This window comes from Pongo abelii, chromosome 21 (genome assembly GCF_028885655.2).
Source record: "Pongo abelii isolate AG06213 chromosome 21, NHGRI_mPonAbe1-v2.0_pri, whole genome shotgun sequence".
NCBI lineage: Eukaryota > Metazoa > Chordata > Mammalia > Primates > Hominidae > Pongo > Pongo abelii.
In genome coordinates, this window is record NC_072006.2 from 34,066,638 (window position 1) to 34,091,090 (window position 24,453).

A 24,453-nucleotide genomic window follows, 5' to 3' on the forward strand; every position below is an offset into this window, starting at 1 on the left:
GGGCTTCCGGGCTTCCGGTCCCTCTTCCTGAGGCCTGGGTTTCCGGGACGTGCGCGCCGTGTGGGGCGCGCACGCAGGGCTGGGCGTGAGGGGGCGTGCGCGTGCGCAGGCGACGCGCCGAGGGAGTAGGCAGAGTCGTGGAACCGCCGCCAGGTCGCTGTCGGTCCACGCCGCCCGTCGCGCTGCCCGCCCGCTCAGCGTCCGCCGCCGCCATGGGAGTGCAGGTGGAAACCATCTCCCCAGGAGACGGTGAGTAGTGGCGCGCGGCGGCTCGGAGTGCCTCTGAAGCCGCGCGCATCCGCTCACCATGCCCGTCTCTGTCTCCTCAGGGCGCACCTTCCCGAAGCGCGGCCAGACCTGCGTGGTGCACTACACCGGTGAGTCGGGGGCCCGGCGGGTAGGGGGCCCGGGCCGCAGTCCGCAGCCCGGGTGCGGCTGGCCGTCAAGGCGTGGGGGTCCGGGGCCTGGGGTCCGGGGCGTGGCGGCGGCGAGGCCCTCATGGCCCGAGGCTGAGGCCTGGGCGGTGGCTCAGGGGCAGTCTCGGGCTTGCGGAACCCGGGCGGGTCTGAATCGGCGGTTGTGAGCATTGGCTGCGGGCTAGGTGTTATCTAACCCATCAGAATCATTTCTGCACCTTAGATGCTGCCCTTATGCCCACTGCACAGATGAGGAAACTGAGGCTTGGCGAGGCGAAGTCACTTTCCCAAGGTCACACTTTCAGGAATGGGCAGAGCTCTGGCCAGGAACCATTAGGAAGGATTTGTACCATTTCTGTGCCCCTGCCCCCACTTCCATCCCTTCCTTCACTGGAGATGAGGACGAGGTAATTCCGAGCCTGCAGAGCTGCTGCTTCCTCCGGGGAACTCGGAATTCGCCCCTTTGCCGCGGGTGGGGAAACATCCCACTTCCTAAGTCATTGCTTTGGCTCTTCCTGGCCTTGGGGGAAGTAGAGCTGCACGGCCTTTTTCCGTCTTTTTACTTTTGAGCTACTTACAAATCCAAGGCTCAGTGGCAGCGTTGGCTCAGGCTGACCGAAAGCTGCACGTGTAATTTAGTCCTCCAGCTCTTCTAGAAGTAGAGACTTCTTATTCTCATTTTAAAGATAAAGAATCTGGAGGCTAATACAGAGTGATAATATAAGCCAAAGGAAATTTTAGACACCTCCCCCTCCCCAGCCAGAATTCAAACATCAGAGTCGTGTGCCTTGGGGCTGTCTTACTCCTTGTCCTTACAAGGTCGTCCTGGTTTGTATGGGGGCGGGGGAGGGGGAGAGCTGAGTTGGCGGAGACTCCGTGGCTGTGGGTCCCACAAGGGTGGGAGTGATTGGTGTAGCCACAGTTGTTGATACGAATAACCTTCCCTTCCCCTCCTCCTTTCCCTTTCTCAACCTTCCCACCCTTTCCTCTGTTCCCCCTCCTCCTCCCTCTGTTTTCCCACTCCCTCTCCTCCTCTTCTTCCTCCTGGGTAGTAGGCTGTGGGCAGTTCTGGCCAAGTTGCTCACGAATAAGCTCCACCTTTCTCTTCCAAATCATGGAAACATGGAGGGATCCCTCTATTGAGGGAAATGACTTTCATTGAAAAGAGGAAAAGGCAACTAACATCCCTCCTCCCATGCCCTTTTATTTCTGTGGCCCTTCTCCATGGGTAGAAATGGGGGCAGGAGGTAGAAGTTAAGGACTAGAATTTTAAAAATGCTGCCAAAGGAGGAGTTACTGAAACCCATCTTTGTAGGGAGCAAGCAGTCTCATGTTTGTGAAAGAAGCTGGAAAGTGCTTTTGATGTTTTAGATAGCTGTCCTTGTTAGGCCACAGTCAGCACCTGAGCCTGGGAGGTCTGGTAGACGAAAGCGCATCCGTTTGGTGATTTTTCATCGGAAGGATGAGAAGAGTAACCATTTACAGTGACGGGGTGAGTGGGCAGTTCATTCAGTTCCGCAGCCAACTGGGGCAAAGACTGGGACTCAAGCCGTGAGGAGCTGCCTTCTGCCGCACCCCCTCCCCACCCTAGCTTGTACATAGCCACACTAGGGTGCTTGGCAACATGTGTCCCACTCCCATGTCTGCCCCTCATGCTCGCCCGTGTTCTGGTGCTGCCAACAGGACTGGACCCCAGCATGTAGGCAGTGCCGCACTTCACCATGCCTCTTGGTGAAATATCCCCACACAGCATGTCTGGAGCCTTTTCCTATGAGAACAGATGGTCATGAGACCCAGAACACCATCAGGGTTTCCAGTGCCTCTTGAAGTCTGTGTTTTTCTCGCGGGTGGCACCCACCCACATGTTTCCAGAGCAGCAGCAGGACCCTGGCATGCATTAGGACAGAAGCTTTCTTTTTGATTTCGTTTTGATAAGCCCTATAAAGACGCCTTAGTGAGAAGCCAGCTCTGCCTCATGCTCACAGAATAGACTGTTTTCGAGCAGGCTGGCGGCTTTGTTCCCGTGGGTCTTTGTCACCAGCCTCCCAGGAATAACCTGTTTGAGACCCGCGGGGGCGTGAGAGGAGTGGGTAGGCACTGTGAGATCTCATCTGTAGCAGTTAAGGCTTTTAAGTCACTGGGAACAGAATCCATCTTGGGGGAACATGATCAGAAGGTGGAGGTTATAAAGGTTCCAGGGGTTTTCAAAGGCGGGAAGCCCACTGGGTCCTAAGAAGGGAAAAGAAATAATCATGATGCCCCTAGTTTTCATCTCTGTTTTTTGGTTGTTGTTTTGTGTTTTATTTTATTTCCTGCCTGACTGCCTCAGTCGTCTCCTGTGAGAGATTTGTGTTTGTCTGCTTCTCCCAAATGGTGGGTGGTGGAAGTCCCCTGTATGCTCACCCCTCACCCCTCCCCATGGCCAGCTTCTGTCTTCTTTTGAGTATCTGGCTCAGATTTCTTGGCTGTGATTCTGATTGTTACTTTTCCTGAGAAGAAGAGCTTGAGTAATTTGAACACTCTTGATCCAGTCAGCTCTTGCCAGGTGTCCACTCAGCTGATTTGGGCACGGGTCCAGAGAAAGAGGGGTGGAAGTAAGGTGGCCAAAATCTCCCCTTAGCCATCACAGGTGTGCACAGCACAGACTGACCTTTACCACGTGGATGCTTTAAATGCCACTAATGGCTGTCAGTCACCTTGATGCCACTCTCAAGGGTCCATCTGGTGACTTCCGTGACTTTCTAGCAGAGCACAGCATGAGTAAGGCCTCAAAGGAATGCCTGCACTACCTCTGTGGTACCAGAGGGAAAATATAAAGTTCACTATCACCAGCTAAGCATCTCCTAGGAGCATGACAGGCATTGAGGTGGGAGGGAGGTGGTGGAAAGGTAAGCTGCCAAGTAAGAGCCTTTAGGAGCCAGCGAATTCTCATGGCCCCTCCCTGCTGCCTCCAATAGCTTCATCATCTTCACTGTTGAGCTTGTCCTGGCACACAGCTAGGTTTAGACCTCTTTTACTTACTTCAGCAGGCCGTGTGCCTGCCATTGTGAGAGCAGCCTTAAGGGGATTGAAGGAATGCTTTCTTTTTTCTTCTTAAAAAGTAACTAACTGGACATTTTGTCCTTGGGATCAGGTTTAAGTCAGGTGTAGCCTCCCGGCTTCTGACTGAGAAAAACCAAGAGCCCTTCAACCTCATGTCCTCAGGAGGTTGACTGGGAGGGCTGCTGAGGCTCCCAGGACAGGTGTGGCCACTATGCTGCAGCCTCCCTCAAGCCCCTTGCTTTTCCTTAGCTTAGTTCCCCCCTCTCCTCTGCTTTATTCCATCCGCTCCCTTGCTAGGTATCTCTTGGTTGGTGATCTGATGTCTGGAGGGAGGCTCACCCTCAGCAGAGATGCCTCAGATGGCTTCCCCTGACGTGTGCTGTCTTGAGGCACACAGGCTGTAACTGTTGGGGCAGGGCTGCAGCAAGTCCCTTTGCCTTCCCACAGCAGATGTTTTTTGAGCAACAGCAGCAAGCCAGGCTCTAGGGACATGGCTAGTGAACTAAATAGACAAAGACCTGATCTGGTGGGGCTTTGCTTATGATGAGGAGACTAATAGTATGGCCATGGGGCACATCAGGTAGTAAGAAGCACTGTGGAGAGACTAAAGCAGAGTGAGGGATGGGAAGGGAAGTTGGCTGCTTTTCGTGAGGGTGATTGGAAGAGGCCTCTGAAAAAAATGGCATTTTAACATTCACTCAAAGGACATTGGAGAGGAAGCTACAGGGCTGTCTAGAGTATCCAGGCAGAAGGAAGAGCTAGTGCAAGACCCTGAGGCTGGAGCCTGCTTGGTGCATTAGACGAACAGCAAGAAGACCCGTGCGTTAGAGGAACAGGAAGTGGATTGTGTGAAAGGGTATGTGGCAGGAGATGAGGGGATGGTGGAGCCTCGTTGGTTGTTATAAAAACGTTGCCTTTTTCTAACTCAGGTGGGAGCCATTGGCTGGCTTGGATTTTTAACGCCCCCCCCCCCCCTTCTGGCTACTGTGTGGACAATGGGCTTTTGGGGGCAAAGGCAGAAACAGGACACTGGTTGTATCCCAGGTGTGTGGAGTGCCCGCTCAGGCAGTGGGCAGAAGTGGTGCCAGGTGGACAGTGATCCCCAAAGAGGATGTGGATTCTTTGCTGTGTTCTGATCTTGGCCCTGCCATATAACAGGCTATGAGAGCTTGAACAAATTGTCCCACAGTTCCCAGCTTCCACATGCTGTCTATAAAATGGGAGTAACGATGCCTGCTGTGAAGCAAATGCCTATTGAGACTACCCAGTTGTCTCCAAAGTGTTACTCTTTTTTAAAACCACAGTTCCATTGAGCCTCACTCATCGCAGTTGTTATGTCTGTAATCTCAGTCTAGAAGAGTCCTTACGCTGTTTTTTTCTTAATAACCCTGATTTCTTCAAAGAGAGCAGGCTAGTGATAGAATACTCCACATCTGTCTTACTGTTTTCTCATGGTATTGTTTAACTTGTTCCCTGCCTTGATTTTCTGAACCGGATGTTTAATGTTTTAAGTGTCTGAATAGATTCTGTTTAAACATTTTAGTGTGAGTACTTCATCCTCAGCACACATGGGAAACATCACTAGTTGTGATGCTAAATTTGATCTTTTTTGTAAAGGTACATTTTTCCCTTTGCATTTAGCAGTGATCTGTGGAGTGCTTTAGGTAGCCATAGATGGTCTCTTGCTCATCAGCCTTCACCTAGTGGTGTTTACACCGTCTGATAATTTTCCCCTGGAGAAGTCACTGGCATTCACAAAGTGTTGATTTTTAAAATTCCTTCATTCTTTCTAAACTTATTAGCTGTTATCCTTCTATAAGATAAGGTAAAGCTAATTCTTTCCCTTTAAATACCAATTTTTATTTTTATTTTTTGAGACAGTGTCTCTGTCACTCAGGCTGGAGTGCAGTGGCTTCATCATGGCTCGCTGTAGCCTCGACCTCCCAGACTCCCATCCCAGCCTCCCATCCGGCCTTCCGAATAGTTGGGCCTACAGGTGCATGCCACCTGTCCTAATTTTTGTATTTTTGTAGAGACGGGTTTCGCCACGTTTCCCAGGCTAGTCTCAAACTCCTGGCCCTCAAGTGATCTACCCTCCTTAGCCTCCCAAAGTGCTGGTAGTACAGGCATTAGCCACCATGCCCAGCCTTTAATTACCAGTTTTTAAAAAGAAAAATGAATGTTAACTGATGGGGCGTTGCCATTCCCAGTGGGGGCAAGTGACTTTTTCCCCCTCTATTTGCTTTTACTGTACTGTAGGCTCAAAATTTTTGTCAGGGCCTTAAGATCAATGATACCCATTATTCTTTTTGATGCTAATATCATCCTAAATTTGGCCAGTAGGAGCCCTTCAGGCTGGCTCCAGTACCTTTTTGACAGGCTCCCACCATTCCTTCATCCATTTCTTGGTTTTACTACTCTGGTCCAATTATCAGCCATCTTTCAAAGAGCTCTGGTTCCTTTCAGTGGGGTCCATGACTTTTTTTTTTTTTTGGTAACAGCTTTATTGAATATAATTTACATACCATAAATTCACCTATTTACTCATAGATGTTTTAACTGGAACATTTTTAGTGCTTAAACTGATTTTTATGAAGTACTGAGGGGTTTATTGTATCCATAAACTGGAAATCATTTGTCTGTCTTGGAATTTTCTCTAAAAATATTGTCACCTGCTGTTTCCCATGGAAGAAGCCAAGGTTATTATGAATAACTTAATCACGTAGCATCCAGTTCTCCCTTTGGTGCTCATGGTGATATTTGTTTATTTTTACTTCTATTTTTTCTTTTGTTTTTTTGTTTTCTTTTCCTGCTAAAAAGCTTAACCAAGTCTCTGGCATTCCCTCCCCTGGACCCCTTTGATTTTGACCAGGTGTATTCTAGCAGTGCAGAAAGTTGGGGAGGTAGAAATAACCAGTTCCTAGATGCTACTGTCTCTTTCTGTTACATTTACTCTTCCTCTCCCAGGAGCTCAAGCCACCTTGGCCTGCATTCCTCGAATGCTCCAAGCCTTTTCCCACATGGAGGTCTCTGCCCCTTTGCTTAGGTGCCACCACACTGCCCCCACTCCCAACTGCATGACAGGCTCTTTTCTTTTCTTTATAGCACAGCTTAAGTAACACTTTGCATGCATACATGCATGATTCTAATTCTGCAACAATGCACCCATCTATTTTCTTAGCCCCCATCATAGTCAGGATCCATGTAGTTAAACATCTACGCTTTCCCCAACAGACTGAAGGCTCCAGGAGGCCAGACCGACACTAGTGTTGTTCTCCAAGGTCTCCCCATCAGTCTTGGCATAGAGTAGCTATTCAGTGACTGTTTGAATGAGTGGCCAGTTAGGACCTGGCATTCCCTCGGTCACTCAGTGAATATATAAGGAGCTGGGCAAAGCCTCAGTGTTGCCCTCAAGATGCTTACCCTATAGGGAGTGGTCAGTTACAATGAAAGTACCTCAGGCAACCTACACCTATAGGCTAGAACTTCTTGGAGGAAGTGCCATTTGGTCTTGGGTGTGTATGGTGCATTCAGGCAGGAGGAAAGCGTCTTCCAAGTATATACACAGGCCAGGAAGAGAAAAGGGTACCTTTTGATTTTTCTCTAAGTACTTGATGAATGTCTGCTATGTACAAGACACTGTCCTGGCTACCAAGAATTTAGGAGTGAAGACACAGTTCCTGCCTTCATCTTACACTGTAGTGGAAAAGACATAATAAATATGATTAGTAAGCAAGACTGTTGTGTATAAGCTAGTAAGTGTTAAGGAGGGAATAGGAAAAGGTTGAGATTTTAGATAGATTGGCAAAGGCCTCAATGAGAAAGTGACATTTGAGCAAAGACTTGAAGGAGGTAAGGATGTAACCTATGTGACTTTGAGCAAGATCATTTTAGGCAGAGAGAACAGCAAATGCAAAGGCCCATGGGTGGGGGTATCCCTGGTGTGTATGTAGAACATAAGGAAACAGTGTTCTGGGACTGGAAAAGTACAAGAGTAATCAGAGGTGAAGTCAGAGGGATGGTGGTAGGGGCGGAGGCTTGACAGCTCTTAGAGGGTCTTTAGGCCATTTTAAGAGTTTTATCTCCTGAGATGGGGGAGTCACAGGAGTTTTTCAGCCGAGGGGTAGTAGGGTCTGGCTGTTGTGTCAGGTTTAGACTGTAGGAGAGCAAGGGCAGAAGCAGGGAGACCAGGGAGGGAGTTACAATAATAGTCTGTAACAGAGGTCCAGAACTCATGCCTTTAACCATTATACCCTATAGAAAATGCATATTTCTACCACTTCCAGCTAGCTATTGTTAAGTCGTATTTCTTTTGAGTTTTATTTTTTTGGAGACAGAGTCTCACTCTGTCGCCCAGGCTGGAGTGCCCTGGTGCAATCTCGGCTGACTGCAACCTCTGCCTCCTGGGTTCAAGCAATTCTCCTGCCTCAGCCTCCCACGTAGCTGGGCCTACAGGCGCACGCCACTATGCCCGGCTAATTTTTTGTATTTTAGTAGAGACAGGGTTTCGCCATGTTGCCCAGGCTGGTCTCAAACTCCTGAGCTCAGGCAATCCACCTGCCTCAGCCTCCCAAAGTGCTAGGATTACAGGCATGAGCCACTGCATCCGGCCTAGTGGTATTTCTTTCTCCCCCTCCCCATGCGATATAATGTAGTAACCCCTCTTATTTATACTGTGATTAAAGTGGAAAATGGAGAGACACACCCACAGGGCACGCATTCTGGTCTGTGTTCTTTTTATTGCTGTTGGATCCTGCATATTCTTCCCATCATGGGCCCTGCCTTTGAAAATACACTTTTGGTTATAGGATCTAAAGGGATTTAGCCAAAGGTTAAAAGCATTTCCATACCGCGTATGGGAAATGTGCTTTCACTGTTTGTGATCTCAGGAAAATGATGGTGAGAGTGAGCTGGTTCCCTCTTTGGGTAGGCACTTGGACCTTTGGTCATACCCCTCACTCATAAGGAGTTCTCAGAACCCCACTTCAGGGAGGTTGTGCTGGAATATAGCCACAGAGACCCAGAAATGGAATAAGAACGTAAAATTTCAATTTGTGTCTTTTGTCTATCTAAATGTAGAATCCCTTTTTACGCATCATGATTGAGACAAGTGGGTAGTTGGTATGCTAACATAAAAGTGACATGGCTTCTGTAAACATTTTATTTCGAACTCTAACATAAATCATTTGCTAAAGGACTATGTCTTTATCTTTGAATATGGCTCTGCTAGTGGAGTTTCCCATCATAGTTCTTGCAAAAACCAATTTGACCTTTTTTAAAGTAGAGCAAAGACTACTGTGAGAACATTTAAAAACCAAACCTTTATTTTTAAGATTTCTTTCTCTAAATGTAGTCTCTCATATGATTATTCAGTAGCAATAGTTTTTTAGTGACTTGCCTTTATTGAGTCTTTCCCAGCAGTCAGCTAGAACCACTGTTTGTATTCACACTCATTTTATTGATCACATACTATTTAATTACATTATATTTACACAGTAAATATAGCTACCATAAATGGATTTGGGGACAAACACAGCTAACCACTCCTCCCTTTGTGAACATAGAACTCATATGGGAATGAAGAAGTGATCATGAGCTAGAGACTAAAGCATGAGGGGAGTGCTCTTCACCATGCTGGGGTACGAAGGCTGTTAGTTTTATGAGTCTCCAAGTAAGGCAGCTGAGTAAAAGGTGGTTAAGAGAGCTTCCGTATCTAATAAGAAGAGGGAAAGCAAACAGCTAAACCATTAGACCTTGAGCCATACACCCATCTGGGAATATTCTGAGTGGCTTCAAATGCAAAGCTGCAGAAAAATACTGGCTCCCCCTACCTCCATCCGTTCAACCATTACACCTTTTTTTTGTTTGTTTGTTTTGTTTTTTTTTTTTAAAGAGACAGAGTCTCGTTCTGTTGCCCAGGCTGGAGTTACTTGCGCAGTCATAGCTCACTGCAACCTCAAACCCCTGGGCTCAAGCGATCTTCCCACTTCATCCACTCAAGTAGCTAGGACCATGTCTGGCTAATTTTTTTTTTTTTTTTTTTTTTTTTTGCAGAAACAGGATTGGGGACATGAGTCTTGCTGTATTGCCCAGGCTGGTTGCAAACTCATGCCAGTCTCAAACTCCTGGCCTCAAGTGATTCTCCTGCCTTGGCTTTCCAAAGCACTGGGATTACAGGCATGAGCCTCCTCTGCAGCTGGCCTCATTGTACTTTTTGTCATTAAGAAACTCACCTGCGTGTTGAAAGTAGAAATCCTTTGTCCTTCTCCAAACTGTAAATGGCAAGGACTTTATTTTATTTCGAAGGTTTGGGGCTTAGAATATTCTGGTTTTTTGTTATGTTTGATTTTTGGTTTAGTTTAGTCATTGTTTTTTTTTTTAATCTTAAAACTTCCCATATTTTGGTCCCTGTAAAATGCTGCCTATAGGAAACACTCCTGCAAAGATTCATGAGCAACTATAAACTGCATTGTGAGTCATGAGCTTTCACCACAAGTAGTGAAGCCATAAGTCTGTAGAGGTGCCTTCTTCAGTCCTCTTACCCAGTAGAAGGTATGTGGCACTTTGCCCTTCCCCAAAGCAGAGTGCCCTGGAAGTGACTCCATTTCTATTGGGTTATTAGTGAAATAATATCCCAGTGGTCCTTGTGAATCTCCAGGTCCTGGTCTTGAGTCTTAACCACTGCTTCAATGGCTTGAGCCAACCACCAGGAACACAGTCTGGGGATACTTTGCTGCCCAGGAGCTGCTGGCCAGGTCTCCCTCTGCTGATTCCTTGAAAAGCAACAGGAAAGAGCAGGCTGCTGTGGGGTAGACAGACTTGAGACTCTCTGCACCGCCTTGTTTTTTAAACCCTTTTGCTCCCTTGCCAAGGATTTCAGTTCAGGAGGAGACCCAGGCGAAGATGACGTCAACAGCCTTTGCATGCAGTCAGTCATAGCTTTGGCTCCTTTCATGGTCTTGTGCTTTTAACTGGAGCACATTTTCACATTTTTCTCACTGATTAGTAACTAAAGGTGCTTAAAGTTTACCATTCTGGGATTACCCCTCATATTCTTGTTACCATATAGGGAAGAAGGTCTAAATATGAAGGCCTCATGCTTGTCCTTCTGGTTCTTAAAAATCATGCAAGTAAAGCAAATCCAAGAGAGCTCTTGAGTACCAGCACCACACGTGCCACCAGGACACAGAACGCAGGCCAGGTCTGTGAGCTTGGGCTGCATTCAGTCAGGAGAGCCAAGACTAAATACTTAAAATAAGAATATGGAGCTATTCCAGGCAGTTTCTTAGGCATGAGTTATAGGCTTGTATGGCCAGGAATGAAATTGGTCAGTTCTGCAATTAGAAGGCAATGCTTGTGATGTTTTATGCTGAGTGGCCTTTAGAGCTTAAAGACTGTCAGCTGTCTTATCTGCACTGTAACCTCAGTTGCCTTCTCTCAGCAGGGTACGCTTTCTCTAGGAAATTATGGCACTAACTTGGCAGGTGGTTTCACTGTTCAAGGGCTCCAGCTCCTGGCACAAGTGATCTCCAGAGTTAAAATTGGAGCAACTGCTGAGACTCGACTTGCTGCCTGCTTTACCTGTTCCCTCCCCAAAGAGAGGAAGAAGCAGTTTTCATTCATTGCCAGTGTGTATGTAAGAGCTAAACATATATAGGATTTTAGTAAATGCCACTGCCTACTCTTTTTCTTTTCCTTTTTTAAAAAAGTTACTGAGGCGTGATTGAAATCCAGTATACTGCACATTTTAAAAATGTACAGCTTCATAAATTTTGATGTGTCATTGTTTCCCTTTGAATTCACCCCCTCCTTACCCTCCTCTAACAACTACTGATATGCTTTTTTGTCAGCATAGATTCGTTGCATTTTCTAAAGTTTTATATAAATGGAATCATACAGTACGTTCTCTTATGTCTGCCTTCTTTCACTTGGTATAATTATTTTGAGATTCATCTGTATTGTCCCATGTATCAGTTGTTTGTTCCTTTTTGTTGGTAAATATTTTTCTATATATAGATACATGTATTTACCAACTTACCCGTTGGTGGATGTTTGGGTTAGTTTATAGTTTTTGACTATTGCTAATAAATCTGCTTTGAACATTTGTGTACAAGTTTTTCTGTGGACATAGCGTGTCATTTCTCTTGGATAAATACTCAAGATTAGAATGGCTGGGTCATATGGGAGGTGTATGTTTAACTTAACTATCAAGCTGTTTTCTGAAGCTTTATGTTATATTCCCACTAGCAGTGTATGAGAATACCAGTTCCTTCACATCCTCACTAACACCTGACATGGTCAGTCTTTTTAGCTTTACTCATTCTAATCAGTGGTGGTAGATGCGTTTCCTGGTGGTTTTAATTTGCGTTGTTATAATAACTAGGAATGTTTACTATCTTTTCATATGCTTACCTGCCCTCTGTCTTTTTCAATGAAGTATCTGTTCAAATCTTTAGCCCTTTTTTACTGGTTTTCTTAATTGTTGAATTTTGATGGTTTGTTATATTCTGGATATAAGTCCTGTATCAGATATGTACTTTGCAAAAGTTTTCTCCCAGTGTATGGTTTGTCTTTCGTTTTCTTAACAGTGCTTTTTAAAGTACTGAATTTGTTTTATTCTGATGAAGTTCAATTTATTCTTTTATAGATAGGGCTTTTTGACATCATACTAAGAAATCTTCACCCAACTCAAGGTCACAAAGATTTCTTTCCTATGTTTTCTTTTATAAATTTGATAGGTTTAGTACTTAACATTTAGGTCTAGGATCCATTTTGAGTTAATGCTTGATAATGGTGTGAAGTTTTTACTGTGTTATGTGTGGATATTTTGTCATTTCAGCCCAATGTAATTTTCATCTCAGACATTGTAGTTTTCATCTCTGAAAGTTGGAGTCTTATGGTTCTCCTCTACTAATTCTAACATTTGTGTTAGTTCTGGGTTGCTTTCAATTGATTGATAAGTCTCCTCATTGTGGGTCCTGTTTTCTGCCTCTTTGCATGCCTGGTAATCTTTGGATGCCAGACATTGTGAATTTTACCTTTTGGAGTGCTGGATATTTTTATTCCTATAAATTTTCCTGAGTTTTATGCTGAGAAGCATTTAAGTTACCTGGAAACAGTTTGATGCTTGCGAGTCTTGCTTTTGTGATTTGTTAGGTAGGTCTAGAGCTCAGTTTAGGGCTGATTATTTCCTACTATAGGCAAGATCTTCCTGAGTATTCTGTCCAGTGCTGTTTCAATCATGAGCTTCTCCAGTTTGACCGGGGGTAATAAGCACTAATCCCAGCCCTGTGTGAGCACTGGATACTGTTCCTCTAAGCCTTTTGGATAGTTCTTTTCCTGGCCTTGAATAGTTGACTCAGATAGATGTGCTGAGAGGGACTCTGCTGAATACTCAACAAGGACCTTCTGCAGATCTCTGAGGATCTCTGTATAGCTCTCTCCTGCTGGTACTGTGTCCTGTGGACTCTAGGTGCCTTGAGCTCCACTCCAGGTCCCTCTCCCTGGAAACTCCCAAGGATATAAGGCTGCCCTTGTTTCCCATGTCTCAGGATTGTTGTTCTTCATTACAGATGTCTGGTGTCCTACAAACCATCGTTGTAGCTATTTTGTCTAGGTGGTTTTTAGGTTTTAATGGACTTTTTGTAGGGAGGAAGGGGTTGGTTGGTTGGTTGTTGGTTGTTTCATGAACAGATCTGATCCCTGTCCTCCACTGTGACCAGAAATGGAAGTTCTCACTACCTGTTTTGACATTACAGACTGAACAGCATAATTCTACACATGCACATTTATTCCAGCTTAACAAACACTGCTTCCACCTTCTCCCCCAGCCTGACAACTTAGGGCCATAGATAAGTGGCCTGTTCCTCCCCACTGGGGAAGCCCTCCTTCTCCTTGTCCTATAGCTTGTGCCAGTTGTGTGACACCCACTAAATCACATACCACCCCACCCGTTTCTGGGGATTACTGTTTAGCTTTTGGACTTGATTATGGGAAATCCTCTCCTTGGACTCAAGGAACCCCAACATCACTGCCACCACCCAACCCTTCCCTGTGAAGATTTCTCCTTAGAAAGTAGATGAGATTGACAGTTGGTGACTATGGTCTGAAATTCTGGAGCAAGTCTCACACCCCTTTCCCAGGGACAACAGAGCACCCAAAATAGCATAGGAAGATTAAGATCCTTGGCAAAGGTCCTGCTTAAAGCTCCTTTACTTAGAAATCCTGCTTCCTGGCTTTTATGGTTTTACGATACTAGGGAGGGGTTTGCCCCTCAGTGTCCAAGATAGGCTCAGGAGAACTGGGGTTAGACAGGCATCCTCACATAGAGCCACTGAAGAACATGCACATCTCCATGCTGGCTCAGCAGCAGCAGCAGCAGCAGCAGATTCAGGCTGTGTCCTGCCTTGTGCTCCTAGCCTGGTACCAGTCAGATAGATAGTTGAAGTATCTCACCTCAGGCAAAGCAACATTGATACATTGATGCATGTAGTGTCTGGAGGTTGCTTGGCCATTGCATTTGATCAGGAATAAAAAGGAAGTTTAGGGAGTCTGTCTCAGTACGCTGTGGCTTTCATTGCAATCAGAATACGATCTTGCACAGGTCAGGGCCGTGTTCAAGCTTGGCAAGAAATAAGGCTGATTTTTTTATAGGTATACCGTACTTTTCAAATTGTGGGTTATGAACCATTAATGTATCATGAAATAAATGTAGTGGGTCACAATCAGCATTCTTTTTAAAAATGAGAAGTATATTCCATGTAGTAACTTACATGTAAATTTTGTTTATACACAGACAAAATGTGGGTATGTGTACTGGGTCCTGACATGAGACACTGGTCCCATTGTCACAGATCAGGGATAGTTCTTTGTGGTTTTGGTTGTTGAGTTCCATTTCTTTGTTATTCCTTTCCTGGCAGCACTACATTGTAGTATGCTCACTAAATGTCAAAGGTTTACCTCATGCCAGTTGTGTTCATTTGGCTGCAGGTAACTGAAGACCCAACCTAAGGCAAAGCAGACTTCTTTTATTTTTGTAAGACTTTATTAAGAGCAGTTTTAGATTCTCAGCAAAATTGAGAGGCATGTACAGAGATTTCCCATATATCCCCTGGTCCCACACATGCATAGCCTCCTGTTATCAACACCCTCCACTAGAATGGTACATGTGTTGCAATTGACGAACCTGCATTGACACATCATGATCACCCAAAGTCCATAGTTTACATTAGGGTTCACTCTTGGTGGTGTACATTCTGTGAGTGTGGACAAGTGTATAATGGCATGTATCCATTATATATAGTATCATACAGAACATTTTCACTGCCCTAAAAATTCTCAATGCTACATCTGTTCTTCCCTCCCTCTACCCCTGACTCCTGGCAATCACTGATCTGTTGACTGTCACCATAGATTTACCTTCAAAGCACACTTTTAATCACCTTAGAACATGAGTCTTGAGGGAAGTGGTTTGGGGCTGATCCAGAGCACTGGAATGACCACCCTGTGGTACACCTGGCCTTCTCATAGTCACAGGGTGACTGCCATGCTCCAAACATCTTATCCTCACACAGCATTCAACAGGGAGAGCAGGAACTTTCTTCCTGAGTCTTTGTTTTTCTTTTTACTAATGAGGTAGGACTTTCCTGGAAGATCCCAGTAGACTTCACAGCAGGTAAAGTAGTGCCCAAACTAAGTAGGTGTTAGTGCCGAAACTGACCCGTATGCCTACGCTACACCAGCCCTGGCATAGGGGAAAGGCTTGGATTGATTCCAGTTCATCTGCTGGGCCAGCCTGTTGTTGCTGTTGTTGCTCCTGGGAAGTTGTTGTTTAATTAGAGAGGAAGGTGAGGGAGCCACAGCCTTGGTTCCAGGTGGCCCCTCTGGGCATGTTTTTCTTAAAATAACAGACCAGAGAGAAGCTCTTTCTGGTTTTCAGTCTCCTTTGTGGCTCACAGGCCCTGCCACTCAGTGGTTCTGACCTTGGGTGAGTTACTGAGTCTTGGAGTTGGTTTCCTTATTTGTGTTACAAGCAGTCTCACGAGGGTGGATGGAAAGGCTCCCTGCCTGGCCAGGGAATGGAGAATCACAGCTGTTCATTGCCTGCTCTCACCCTTACCTCTGAGGTTGGTTGGGTTGGGTTCGGTGTAAGAAGTGCAGCTTGAAATGGGCTAAAGGCAGTGTGTTTGTTAGGTATTGTGGAGCCTGGAGACCTGTTTTTCTCCCAGGTACTCATTTATAGAGAACTGTTCAAGTCCTGCCATTAGTCATTTCTTTCATCAGGTGGTGACTGCATTCTGGTAAACGAATGAGCTTAAATGCATACCCCAGCTCACCAGTTCTGGGGCACCAGTTCCTTGGAGCAGGTACGGGTCCCCACCCTCCTGTCTACCTCTTAGTCCTCAGCTCCCAGCTCCAGGCTTCAGGCAGCATTGGTACCCATTCTGCCCCAGGACATCCGTCTCTACTCCTGCTCTGTTAAGATACCACCACCCAACCCCCACCCCTGTTTCTTATTTTGTTAAAGTCCACATAGTCCAGTAGCTGTGATAACGCTGCCAATTCATCTCTGCCTCCCCATCCTACTTACAAATGTTGACATTGTTTTTTAGGTTGGGATTTTTGTCAGGATTTTCTTTTTTTCCTAAACTCTTACACAACAGAACTGTAATGTTTTTATAGATCTTCTGAGTAATGCTTAGAACCATGGTGAGTGCCCACCCTCAGTCTTCCAATAAAATCAGTTTTGTGTCCATTTATATGTTAACCACTGGCTGACCCTCCAGTCTGGGATCCTAATTAGAGAATTTTCAGGAACTCAGTGTCAGCTATCACAATAGGCTGGCAGTGGCTTCCTGAGAAAGCAATGCCGATGGTGTTTTTGAAAAGGAAGTTGCAGATATCTATTGCAGATGTCTGTTCCTCTTTTCTCATAGCGTCTCTGGAGTTCCCCTTTTATTGGAAGGCGCCGTCGTGGCTTGTCCAGCTTCTGGGAAACTGGGATAATAGAAAGAGCATGGTATTTGGGTTTATAATTTATAACGTAGTTTTACTGTTTTGGCAAGCTACTTCACTTCTCCCTATCTGCCTCAGTTTCTTCATCTGTGAAATGGGGATAGTGCTGTGGAGAAAGAATTGAATTCGTTCATGTGTGGAAAGCACCTAGCCCATTTAGAGTAACTCAGAGTGGAACCACTGCCCACAGAGTTGCTAGCAGTGGGCTGGGTTTACTGAGTTAATTCTTGAAGGGCAACCACTTCAACCTCCTTAGTATTCCTGTTCTCTTCAATCATCTCTGTTACAAAGTATTAGCTGTGCAAAAATGAGCACGGGTTGTTTTCTGGGGCAGCATTGGATAAAATAAGTGGGATGAATGCTGCACCGATTCTTTCTTTCATTTCTCTACTTCAGCCCAGGTTGGTTTTTACTTTCCTAAGAAAATTATGACAACTCAGGAACCAGCCTACAAGGGCCCAGCTTTATGCCCCAGGTTCCCTGTTGGTGTGAGACACTTGGCACTAGAATGAGGGTGAAAGCTTGCCTTATAGCTTCCTCTTACCACATCCCATAGTGCTGACCCACAGCCTGGAGAGCAGCAATGTGTGTAGGTCACAATTAGTGACCCACAGAGGAGACCATGGGGGTGGCAGATGGTGGAGGGGGATTTGCCTGCACTGAACAATGGAGGAGCAATATATAAACACATTATATGTGAAAGATGATGGGGGATTTTGGGAAGGAATATTGCTTCTTCCACTGTGTGTGACTTCTAGACATTGTGTGCACCTTGAGGGACCACAGTTGTTTTTAGTTGGGGAGACAATCCACAGGGTGCTAGGAGAGTCAGGGCAGGAGGAAGTTATACTCCCCATCTCCAGAGGGTGGTGGACTGCCACCCATCTCTGGTACGCGGGGTCCTTTTGTAGTCGAGTTATTGCTTGGAGTCAGGGAAGAGCATTCACAGGTTTGGAGTAGGACTACCACAACTCCTTAGATGTCCAGTGAGGTCACAGGAAATCCTCCTTAGATACTGCAATTCCTGCCAGACTCTTCAGCACTGGCATCTCTGATGAGTGCTCTGCTGCTGGTTTCTGACTTGTCTTGTGTCATTACTCTGTTGCTCATGTTACAGTGGCCTTTTTCACAGGGATGCTTGAAGATGGAAAGAAATTTGATTCCTCCCGGGACAGAAACAAGCCCTTTAAGTTTATGCTAGGCAAGCAGGAGGTGATCCGAGGCTGGGAAGAAGGGGTTGCCCAGGTATGCTCTCTCATTTGTTTTGTTTTGCTTTGTAGTATTTACCTTTTATATCATTTTTATAGGTGGCATATTTATACGGTTCAAAAATAAAAAAAGTGAAAAGTCTCACCCTCATCCCATCCCATCTGACCAATACCCCCAGAAGAAGCTCCTGTTGTTAATGTTTCTTGTACTGTGGTTTAAGCACATATAAAAACATAACTTTTTTCTTGCTTTCACACACATACTGTTTTGCAGTTTACTTTTTCACTTAATGCATTTTTGACACTCCCAATACCAGTACATAAAAGAGGAGTAGGCTGGGCGCGGTGGCTCACGCCTGTAATCCCAGCACTTTGGGAAGTCAAGATGGGTGGATCACCTGAGGTCAGGAGTTCGAGACCAGCCTGGCCAACATGGCGAAACCCCATCTCCACTAAAAATACAAAAATTAGCCAGGCGTGGTGGCAGGTGCCTGTAATCCCAGCTACTTGGGAGGCCGAGGCAGGAGAATCACTTGAACCCGGGAGGGAGAGGTTGTAGTGAGCCGAGATTGCACCATTGCACTCCAGCCTGGACGATAAGAGCGAAACTCCACTTCAAAAAAGAAAAAAAAAAATGAGGAGTAAGCTCTGTTACAGCTGCCTAGTACTCGTTTATGTAAGTGTGCTATAATTTACTTGGCTAGTGCCCTATTAATGAGTATTTGAGTCATTTCCAGTATTTTGCTATTATAAACAATGCTGCAGTAACTCACCTTGTACAGGCTTTATTTTCCATGTGTGCACATGTTGCCATAGGACATACTCTCAGAAGTGGGTTGAGGGGCTCAAAAACTGTGTGTAGTGTTTTTTGAGAGGTCTTGTCAAGTTGCCATCTCTAGGGGTTGCACTCTGGATTGCCACCACCGGGCTATAAAGGTGCAATCTCCTCCCAGCCAGCCCCAGCATCACAGTGTATTGTTAAATCTTTGGCCTCTGGACAATAAGAGTAAAACATGATATCAGTAGTTTTAATTTGTATTTATCTGTTAACCATATTGTGTCAGACCACTTCTGAGAGGTCATACTTATGGAGAAAGTCATTTCGTTTGTCTTGAGTGTGTTTCCTAATCTCTTTGCTCCCCATTTGTGGAAACAGCTTTTGTTCTGCCAACACTACAAAATTCCCAGGAGACAATAGGGACCCCAGGGTTGCCAAATTTTAGTTGGATTCTGTCTTTCCATCAAACCTAGGAATTTTTTCTTGGCTCTAACCGGATAAAGGGATGTTTTTCAGTGACCTGAGACCCAAGGAACTTTATAATTAGGCTCTTCATGATGGGTAATTAGTCTGCTTCCCTCTCACCCAGGAGAACTAGAAATTTAACCGAGATGACAAGACAGATTTCTGTCTCTCTTTTTTCCAGAATACACATTGCTCTACTTCCTTTATAAAATATCACTGATTTATCTCCAAATAAACTGCTCAACTTTCAGGAACTTGAAGCCGTCCCACTCCCAGGTGTATGGGTTTCTGTTCCTGCAGGGCAGAGGGTTGGCAGTGTGAGGAAGAGGCTTTGTAGTTTACTTCCCTTGGGAAACCTTGCCAACCATAGCTTTTTGCCTCTGTCTCCCTAGTCTGGCTGGCTCTTGGATCTGTAGCCCATCCCCCATCTTGCATGCCAGCCATTGTTCATACCACAACCCATCTTCTATGACTGTTCCAGCATTGGAACAATCACTGCGTTGTATGTACTGAGTGCTGTATCTGCCATCGAGATAGTGTTATCGGCCTACTTCACTTCCCAGGCTTGGAGAGGCATGGTCAAGTATTGGACAGATGCCTGACTCCCCCTTTAACTGGTGCTTTGGAGTGAGTCACAGCCCTGTCATTTGTGAGAAGTCTGGGTAGTTTGAGATCTACGTAAAACATCTTTTAAACTCTTCACAGCATATTTTTTCAGCAAGTGAGTTAAAAACACAGAGAGATTGACTTGTGCCCCTTTTCCTTTCCTTTTGATATTATTTTGGTTTTACATGTTTGCAGGCATGGAATCCTGCCTGCCACAGGGACCATTTTGGCAGCTTTTTTTCATCCATCTTGGCCATCTTTTCATGTTAATACATTTAAAGCCACTACTATATTATTTCTCATGACTAATCCCTGGTGTGGATATGCCTATGAAACCACTCCTTCTATGATGGACTTTTGAGTTAGCAGAATATTCTGGAAATAGAATTGCTGAGTCAGGGAATATGATTGTTTTGAATTGTACCAGGTAAAGCCATACCTCACTATCCTTACCACCTTGGTCCAACATGTCCCAACTTCTGAGGGGAGCAAGGATTAGACACCTCACAGCCTGGAGCTTCCTCTTTATTCATCCTCTATCCGGTGGAGTCGGAAAGCCGGGAACATACACATGGAGACCAAAAGCAGAGATAAGTCAAAGGATGGAAATACTGCAGAGAACCTGCTCACTGTTCAAAAAGTAGATATTTTATACTTATTTGTGTATTTAATTTGAAACTGAAAATATACACAAATATATTTTTTAAAGTAAAAATCTCTCCTTATTGGTCACTCACTATCCATACTGTTCTCCTCACAGCAAATGTCTAGTATGTCCTTCCAAAGATGTTTTCTGTTGTAGGTGTATCAATATTTTCACAAATGGTATTCAGTACATGCTATTGTGTAGCCCAGAAAAGCATATTGTCTTTTTTGAAGTTTTCCTATATGTGTAAAAGAGTATAAATAGAAAAAATACAGAAAAAATAGACTACCCTCAAGTATTACATTCTGTGTATATATTTTTTTAAAGCAAAGTTGAGTATTCTTTTTTCAAGAAGAGCATAGATGGCACTTAACATGTCCTTTGAGTGACAGATCACTGAAGGGGACTAGGTGGTGAGACATCTGGAATGTTACCTGTCTAGCGTTAGTCATTAAGACTTGGGTAGAAAGGTTGAGGGCCTGACCGTTCGGAGAGTCAGCAGGGGTTTTGAACTGCCATTGGGCTTCTTGGAGTGAGATGCAGGGGTGATGGAATCTGACTGTCAACCTCCAAGTCCTGCACAAGGAGGTGGTGATGCCTGGGCAGCTGCAAAGTCACTGGAAAGTCAATACCATCCTGGCCAAGGAACACCTAGGTAAACAGCTCTTGTTCTTACAGAGACAGTTGGGGCGTGTGTCCAGCTGAGTCTTTCTTCCTTGTTCTTTTCACAGATGAGTGTGGGTCAGAGAGCCAAACTGACTATATCTCCAGATTATGCCTATGGTGCCACTGGGCACCCAGGCATCATCCCACCACATGCCACTCTCGTCTTCGATGTGGAGCTTCTAAAACTGGAATGACAGGAATGGCCTCCTCCCTTAGCTCCTTGTTTTTGGGTAAGGAAATGGAATGCTGAAGGGCCCTTCACTACCTTTGCTCCTCCCATGTTATGCCCAGCGTTTGATGGGTAGCAGAGAGAACAAAAAACACCACAAGGCTATTTTTCCCCCTGCATTCTTTCTGTATTGAGTATCCTTTCAGTGTTATTAGTATATGCTTTGAATGTAAAAATTGGTCACCCTAAGGAAAGGAAGTGGCATGTGTATGTTCCCAGTTGAACTCATGGAGATGGCAGCTGTTTAAATGTTTTTCTATGTAGTTTATAAATTAAAACTGAATTGAGGACTATGGAAATGTAGGCCAAATTTGTAGTGCTAACATTTTAGTTCTTTGGAAATAAGACTCTTAATGAATGACTTTGTTCTACCCTGTGTTTCTAGAAGCTAGAGGGAAAAAAAAAGCCCTCTGGACATGAATATCATGTCCTAGCTTCTGCGGCTCTCTCCTCACTGTGGTTTCTGGTTACTGTTAGATGGTATGAGGGAGGCATTACTGCATCGGTCCACCTGCTCAGGGTCCACACCCAGGACACTTGAGGCCCCCAGGCCAGCTTGTTATCAGTGAGTGAAGTGGAAAAATGAAGCCAGAGGATGCTTGTGAAGTTGAAAGGATGCTCTTAGATCAGACAGTTCTAGGAAGGGATCTTAGGGACCTCTGCGTCAGCTTTATTGTGCAACAGTAAGGAAGCAGGGCCAGAGAGAAAGGCCTTACCCAAGGTCACATCCAGGCAATGGCAAAGTAGGAACAGAGCCTGTTTGTTGATTTTCCCCTCTTCCACCCTCATTTCTTAGGAACTAAACTCAGTATCCTAGTAGCACATAGCTTTTCATGTAAGTGTTAGAATCATTAAGTACATGAATGCTATTGGCTTCCTTCCAACTGGCCCTAGACCTTTTTATTTGCTCCTCTCCTGCCATAGGAAGCAGAGGGCCACAGCCAAGGCCTGGGTGAGGACACTTTTGTTTGAAAGCCACAACAAATGACTGCCATCCTATTTGTGATGGCAGTCAGAGCTACTTGTAACCTTGTCCTGTTGTGCACATCTGTAAGTGGAGGGGCTTTTTAAACTGTCTTTCTCAGTTTGAACCACACACACCTTGGTAATACAGGCCTGGTTAAGTTTGATAACTGGTTTCTTCACCTGTCATTGCTACTGGGAGGGAATCTCTGGCACTTTACAGAGCCTTTGTCTGCCCAGAGGTCTGCACCTAGGCCAAAATCCCTTTCCTGTTCTTTGAGAGCTGAGTCATTTTTTGAACATAACTGTACTCGAGGGAGCCTTGGAATTATTTTCCTGGTTGGGAACAGGCTTTCTGTAAACTTGATGAGGTAGAGGGAGGGGAGAGAGGGATAAAGGCTACAAGTCACCCCGAGTAACCCTCCCAACCCACTGCCAAAGAATGTCTCAGCTTCTTGCAAGAGTCTGGAAGGAAAGTCCAAGGGCAAACGCAGAAAGTTTTAAGTTGAGTGAATGAATGAATACTGGAGATATTTTCCCAGTATACTCAACATTATGAATGACCAGTTTATTCTCAGTCTGGACTGCACATTAGAGTCACCTGGGAAATTTTTAAGACTTTCCTGATGCCCAGGTCAAACCCTAAACCAGTTAATCATAATCACTGGGAGTGGAACCCAAGCATTAAGAGTTTTTTAAAGCCCCCAGGTGATGCCTATATGTAGCACAGTTGGAGACCCAATGATAGTGGGGAACTGTATTGTCAGCAGCATGGGTGGATAGCCCTCCTGCTGGTCTCAGCAAGGCAAACTTAACCTTAGATTAAAAACAAAACACACAGATCAATTTAAGGAGAAAGTTTGTTTCACCTGGGACCCAGCCCAAGCCTTTCTGGCTGTCTCCAGCTGGAACAGAAGTGGCTTGGTCTCAGACTGCTCAGCTGTTGGGGAAGGGATTTGGCGTGGCAGATGGCATCGTGGCTGTCACCACTGCACACAAAGAACACTGAGTTGCTGGAAACTCACAGATTTTCTGTCCCCAACAGATCTGCCATGGAGGGATCTGGTGTCTCCAGACGTGTGCACATGAATCCATATGGAGCTTTTCCTGATGTTCCACTCCACTTTGTATAGACATCTGCCCTGACTGAATGTGTTCTGTCACTCAGCTTTGCTTCTGACACCTCCGTTTCCTCTTCCCCTTTCTCCTCGTATGTGTGTTTACCTAAACTATATGCCATAAACCTCAAGTTATTCATTTTATTTTGTTTTCATTTTGGGGTGAAGATTCAGTTTCAGTCTTTTGGATATAGGTTTCCAATTAAGTACATGGTCAAGTATTAACAGCACAAGTGGTAGGTTAACTTTAGAATAGGAATTGGTGTTGGGGGGGGTTGCAAGAATATTTTATTTTAATTTTTTGGATGAAATTTTTATCTATTATATATTAAACATTCTTGCTGCTGCGCTGCAAAGCCATAGCAGATTTGAGGCGCTGTTGAGGACTGAATATTCTCCAAGTTGAGAGATGTCCTTGGGTTAAATTAAAAGCCCTACCTAAAACTGAGGTGGGGATGGGGAGAGCCTTTGCCTCCACCATTCCCACCCACCCTCCCCTTAAACCCTCTGCCTTTGAAAGTAGATCATGTTCACTGCGATGCTGGACACTACAGGTATCTGTCCCTGGGCCAGCAGGGACCTCTGAAGCCTTCTTTGTGGCCTGACTTATTATTATTTTTTTTTTCATCCTGTGGTTTTTCTAATGGACTTTCAGGAATTTTATAATCTCATAACTTTCCAAGCTCCACCACTTCCTAAATCTTAAGAACTTTAATTGACAGTTTCAATTGAAGGTGCTGTTTGTAGACTTAACAACCAGTGAAAGCCCAGCCATCATGACAAATCCTTGAATGTTCTCTTAAGAAAATGATGCTGGTCATCGCAGCTTCAGCATCTCCTGTTTTTTGATGCTTGGCTCCCTCTGCTGATCTCAGAGTTTCCTGGCTTTTCCTCCCTCAGCCCCTTCTCACCCCTTTGCTGTCCTGTGTAGTGATTTGGTGAGAAATCGTTGCTGCACCCTTCCCCCAGCACCATTTATGAGTCTCAAGTTTTATTATTGCAATAAAAGTGCTTTATGCCGGCTTTTCTCAGCTCTGTGTCATGGTGGTTATTTTCAGGTGCCTCCCCTGCCATTTGGTGCAGGGGGATGGGGTTGGGCAGGGTGAAGGAGGGTGGCAGTGGGGATGTAGTTTCAAGATTGTGTCTTGGCAGAAGAATGCAGCAGTGAACATCCTTCCTCACTGGCTATTAAGGGGTTGGGGGTCGGAGGAGGAGGGGGAATGTGGGGTAGGTTTGCATCAAAGGAACTGCCTGAAAGGGGAAGCTGGGATAGTCAGGGAACATCCCCCTCCCCTGTTAGCA

At 45.2% G+C, this 24,453-nt stretch overlaps 1 protein-coding gene and 1 long non-coding RNA gene across 6 annotated transcripts in view; one reads left to right on the top strand and one right to left on the bottom strand.

The window, feature by feature from the left end:
* Nucleotides 1-54: 54 nt before the first annotated feature.
* Nucleotides 55-24,182, top strand: FKBP1A (FKBP prolyl isomerase 1A). 3 transcript variants are annotated; one of them, XM_009233446.3, is made up of 4 exons: nt 55-249; nt 330-377; nt 20,907-21,071; nt 23,079-24,182. In XM_009233446.3, exons 1-4 carry the CDS (start codon nt 213-215, stop codon nt 23,120-23,122), a joined length of 294 nt encoding a protein of 97 aa, XP_009231721.1. In that variant the 5' UTR covers nt 55-212; the 3' UTR covers nt 23,123-24,182. The 3 variants fall into 3 exon arrangements, with proteins under 3 accessions (XP_009231721.1, XP_054397696.1, XP_054397697.1); XM_054541721.1 differs by lacking the exon at nt 23,079-24,182 and adding an exon at nt 17,590-17,717; XM_054541722.1 differs by lacking the exon at nt 23,079-24,182 and adding an exon at nt 17,605-17,717.
* LOC103888778 (uncharacterized) overlaps nt 12,498-24,453 on the bottom strand; it is a 55,425-nt gene continuing 43,469 nt past the window's right edge. Inside the window, exons 4-6 of one of the 3 annotated variants that reach the window (XR_008516883.1) lie at nt 19,969-20,065; nt 18,454-18,673; nt 12,498-16,454 (exon numbers count right to left, since the gene is read on the bottom strand). This is a non-coding gene — a long non-coding RNA (uncharacterized LOC103888778). Of the gene's footprint in view, nt 16,455-17,716; nt 18,294-18,453; nt 18,674-19,968; nt 20,066-24,453 lie in introns of those variants that run through there. The other 2 variants (XR_002912648.3, XR_008516886.1) reach the window with 2 other exon arrangements.

Bases quoted from the DNA above. Each gene is read 5' to 3' on its own strand.
- FKBP1A (XM_054541721.1), top strand. From the start codon at position 213: ATGGGAGTGCAGGTGGAAACCATCTCCCCAGGAGACG. The intron at 250-329 runs GTGAGTAGTGGC...CTGTCTCCTCAG, and splicing joins AACCATCTCCCCAGGAGACG to GGCGCACCTTCCCGAAGCGC. The intron at 17,718-20,906 runs GTATGCTCTCTC...TTCTTTTCACAG, and splicing joins GGGAAGAAGGGGTTGCCCAG to ATGAGTGTGGGTCAGAGAGC.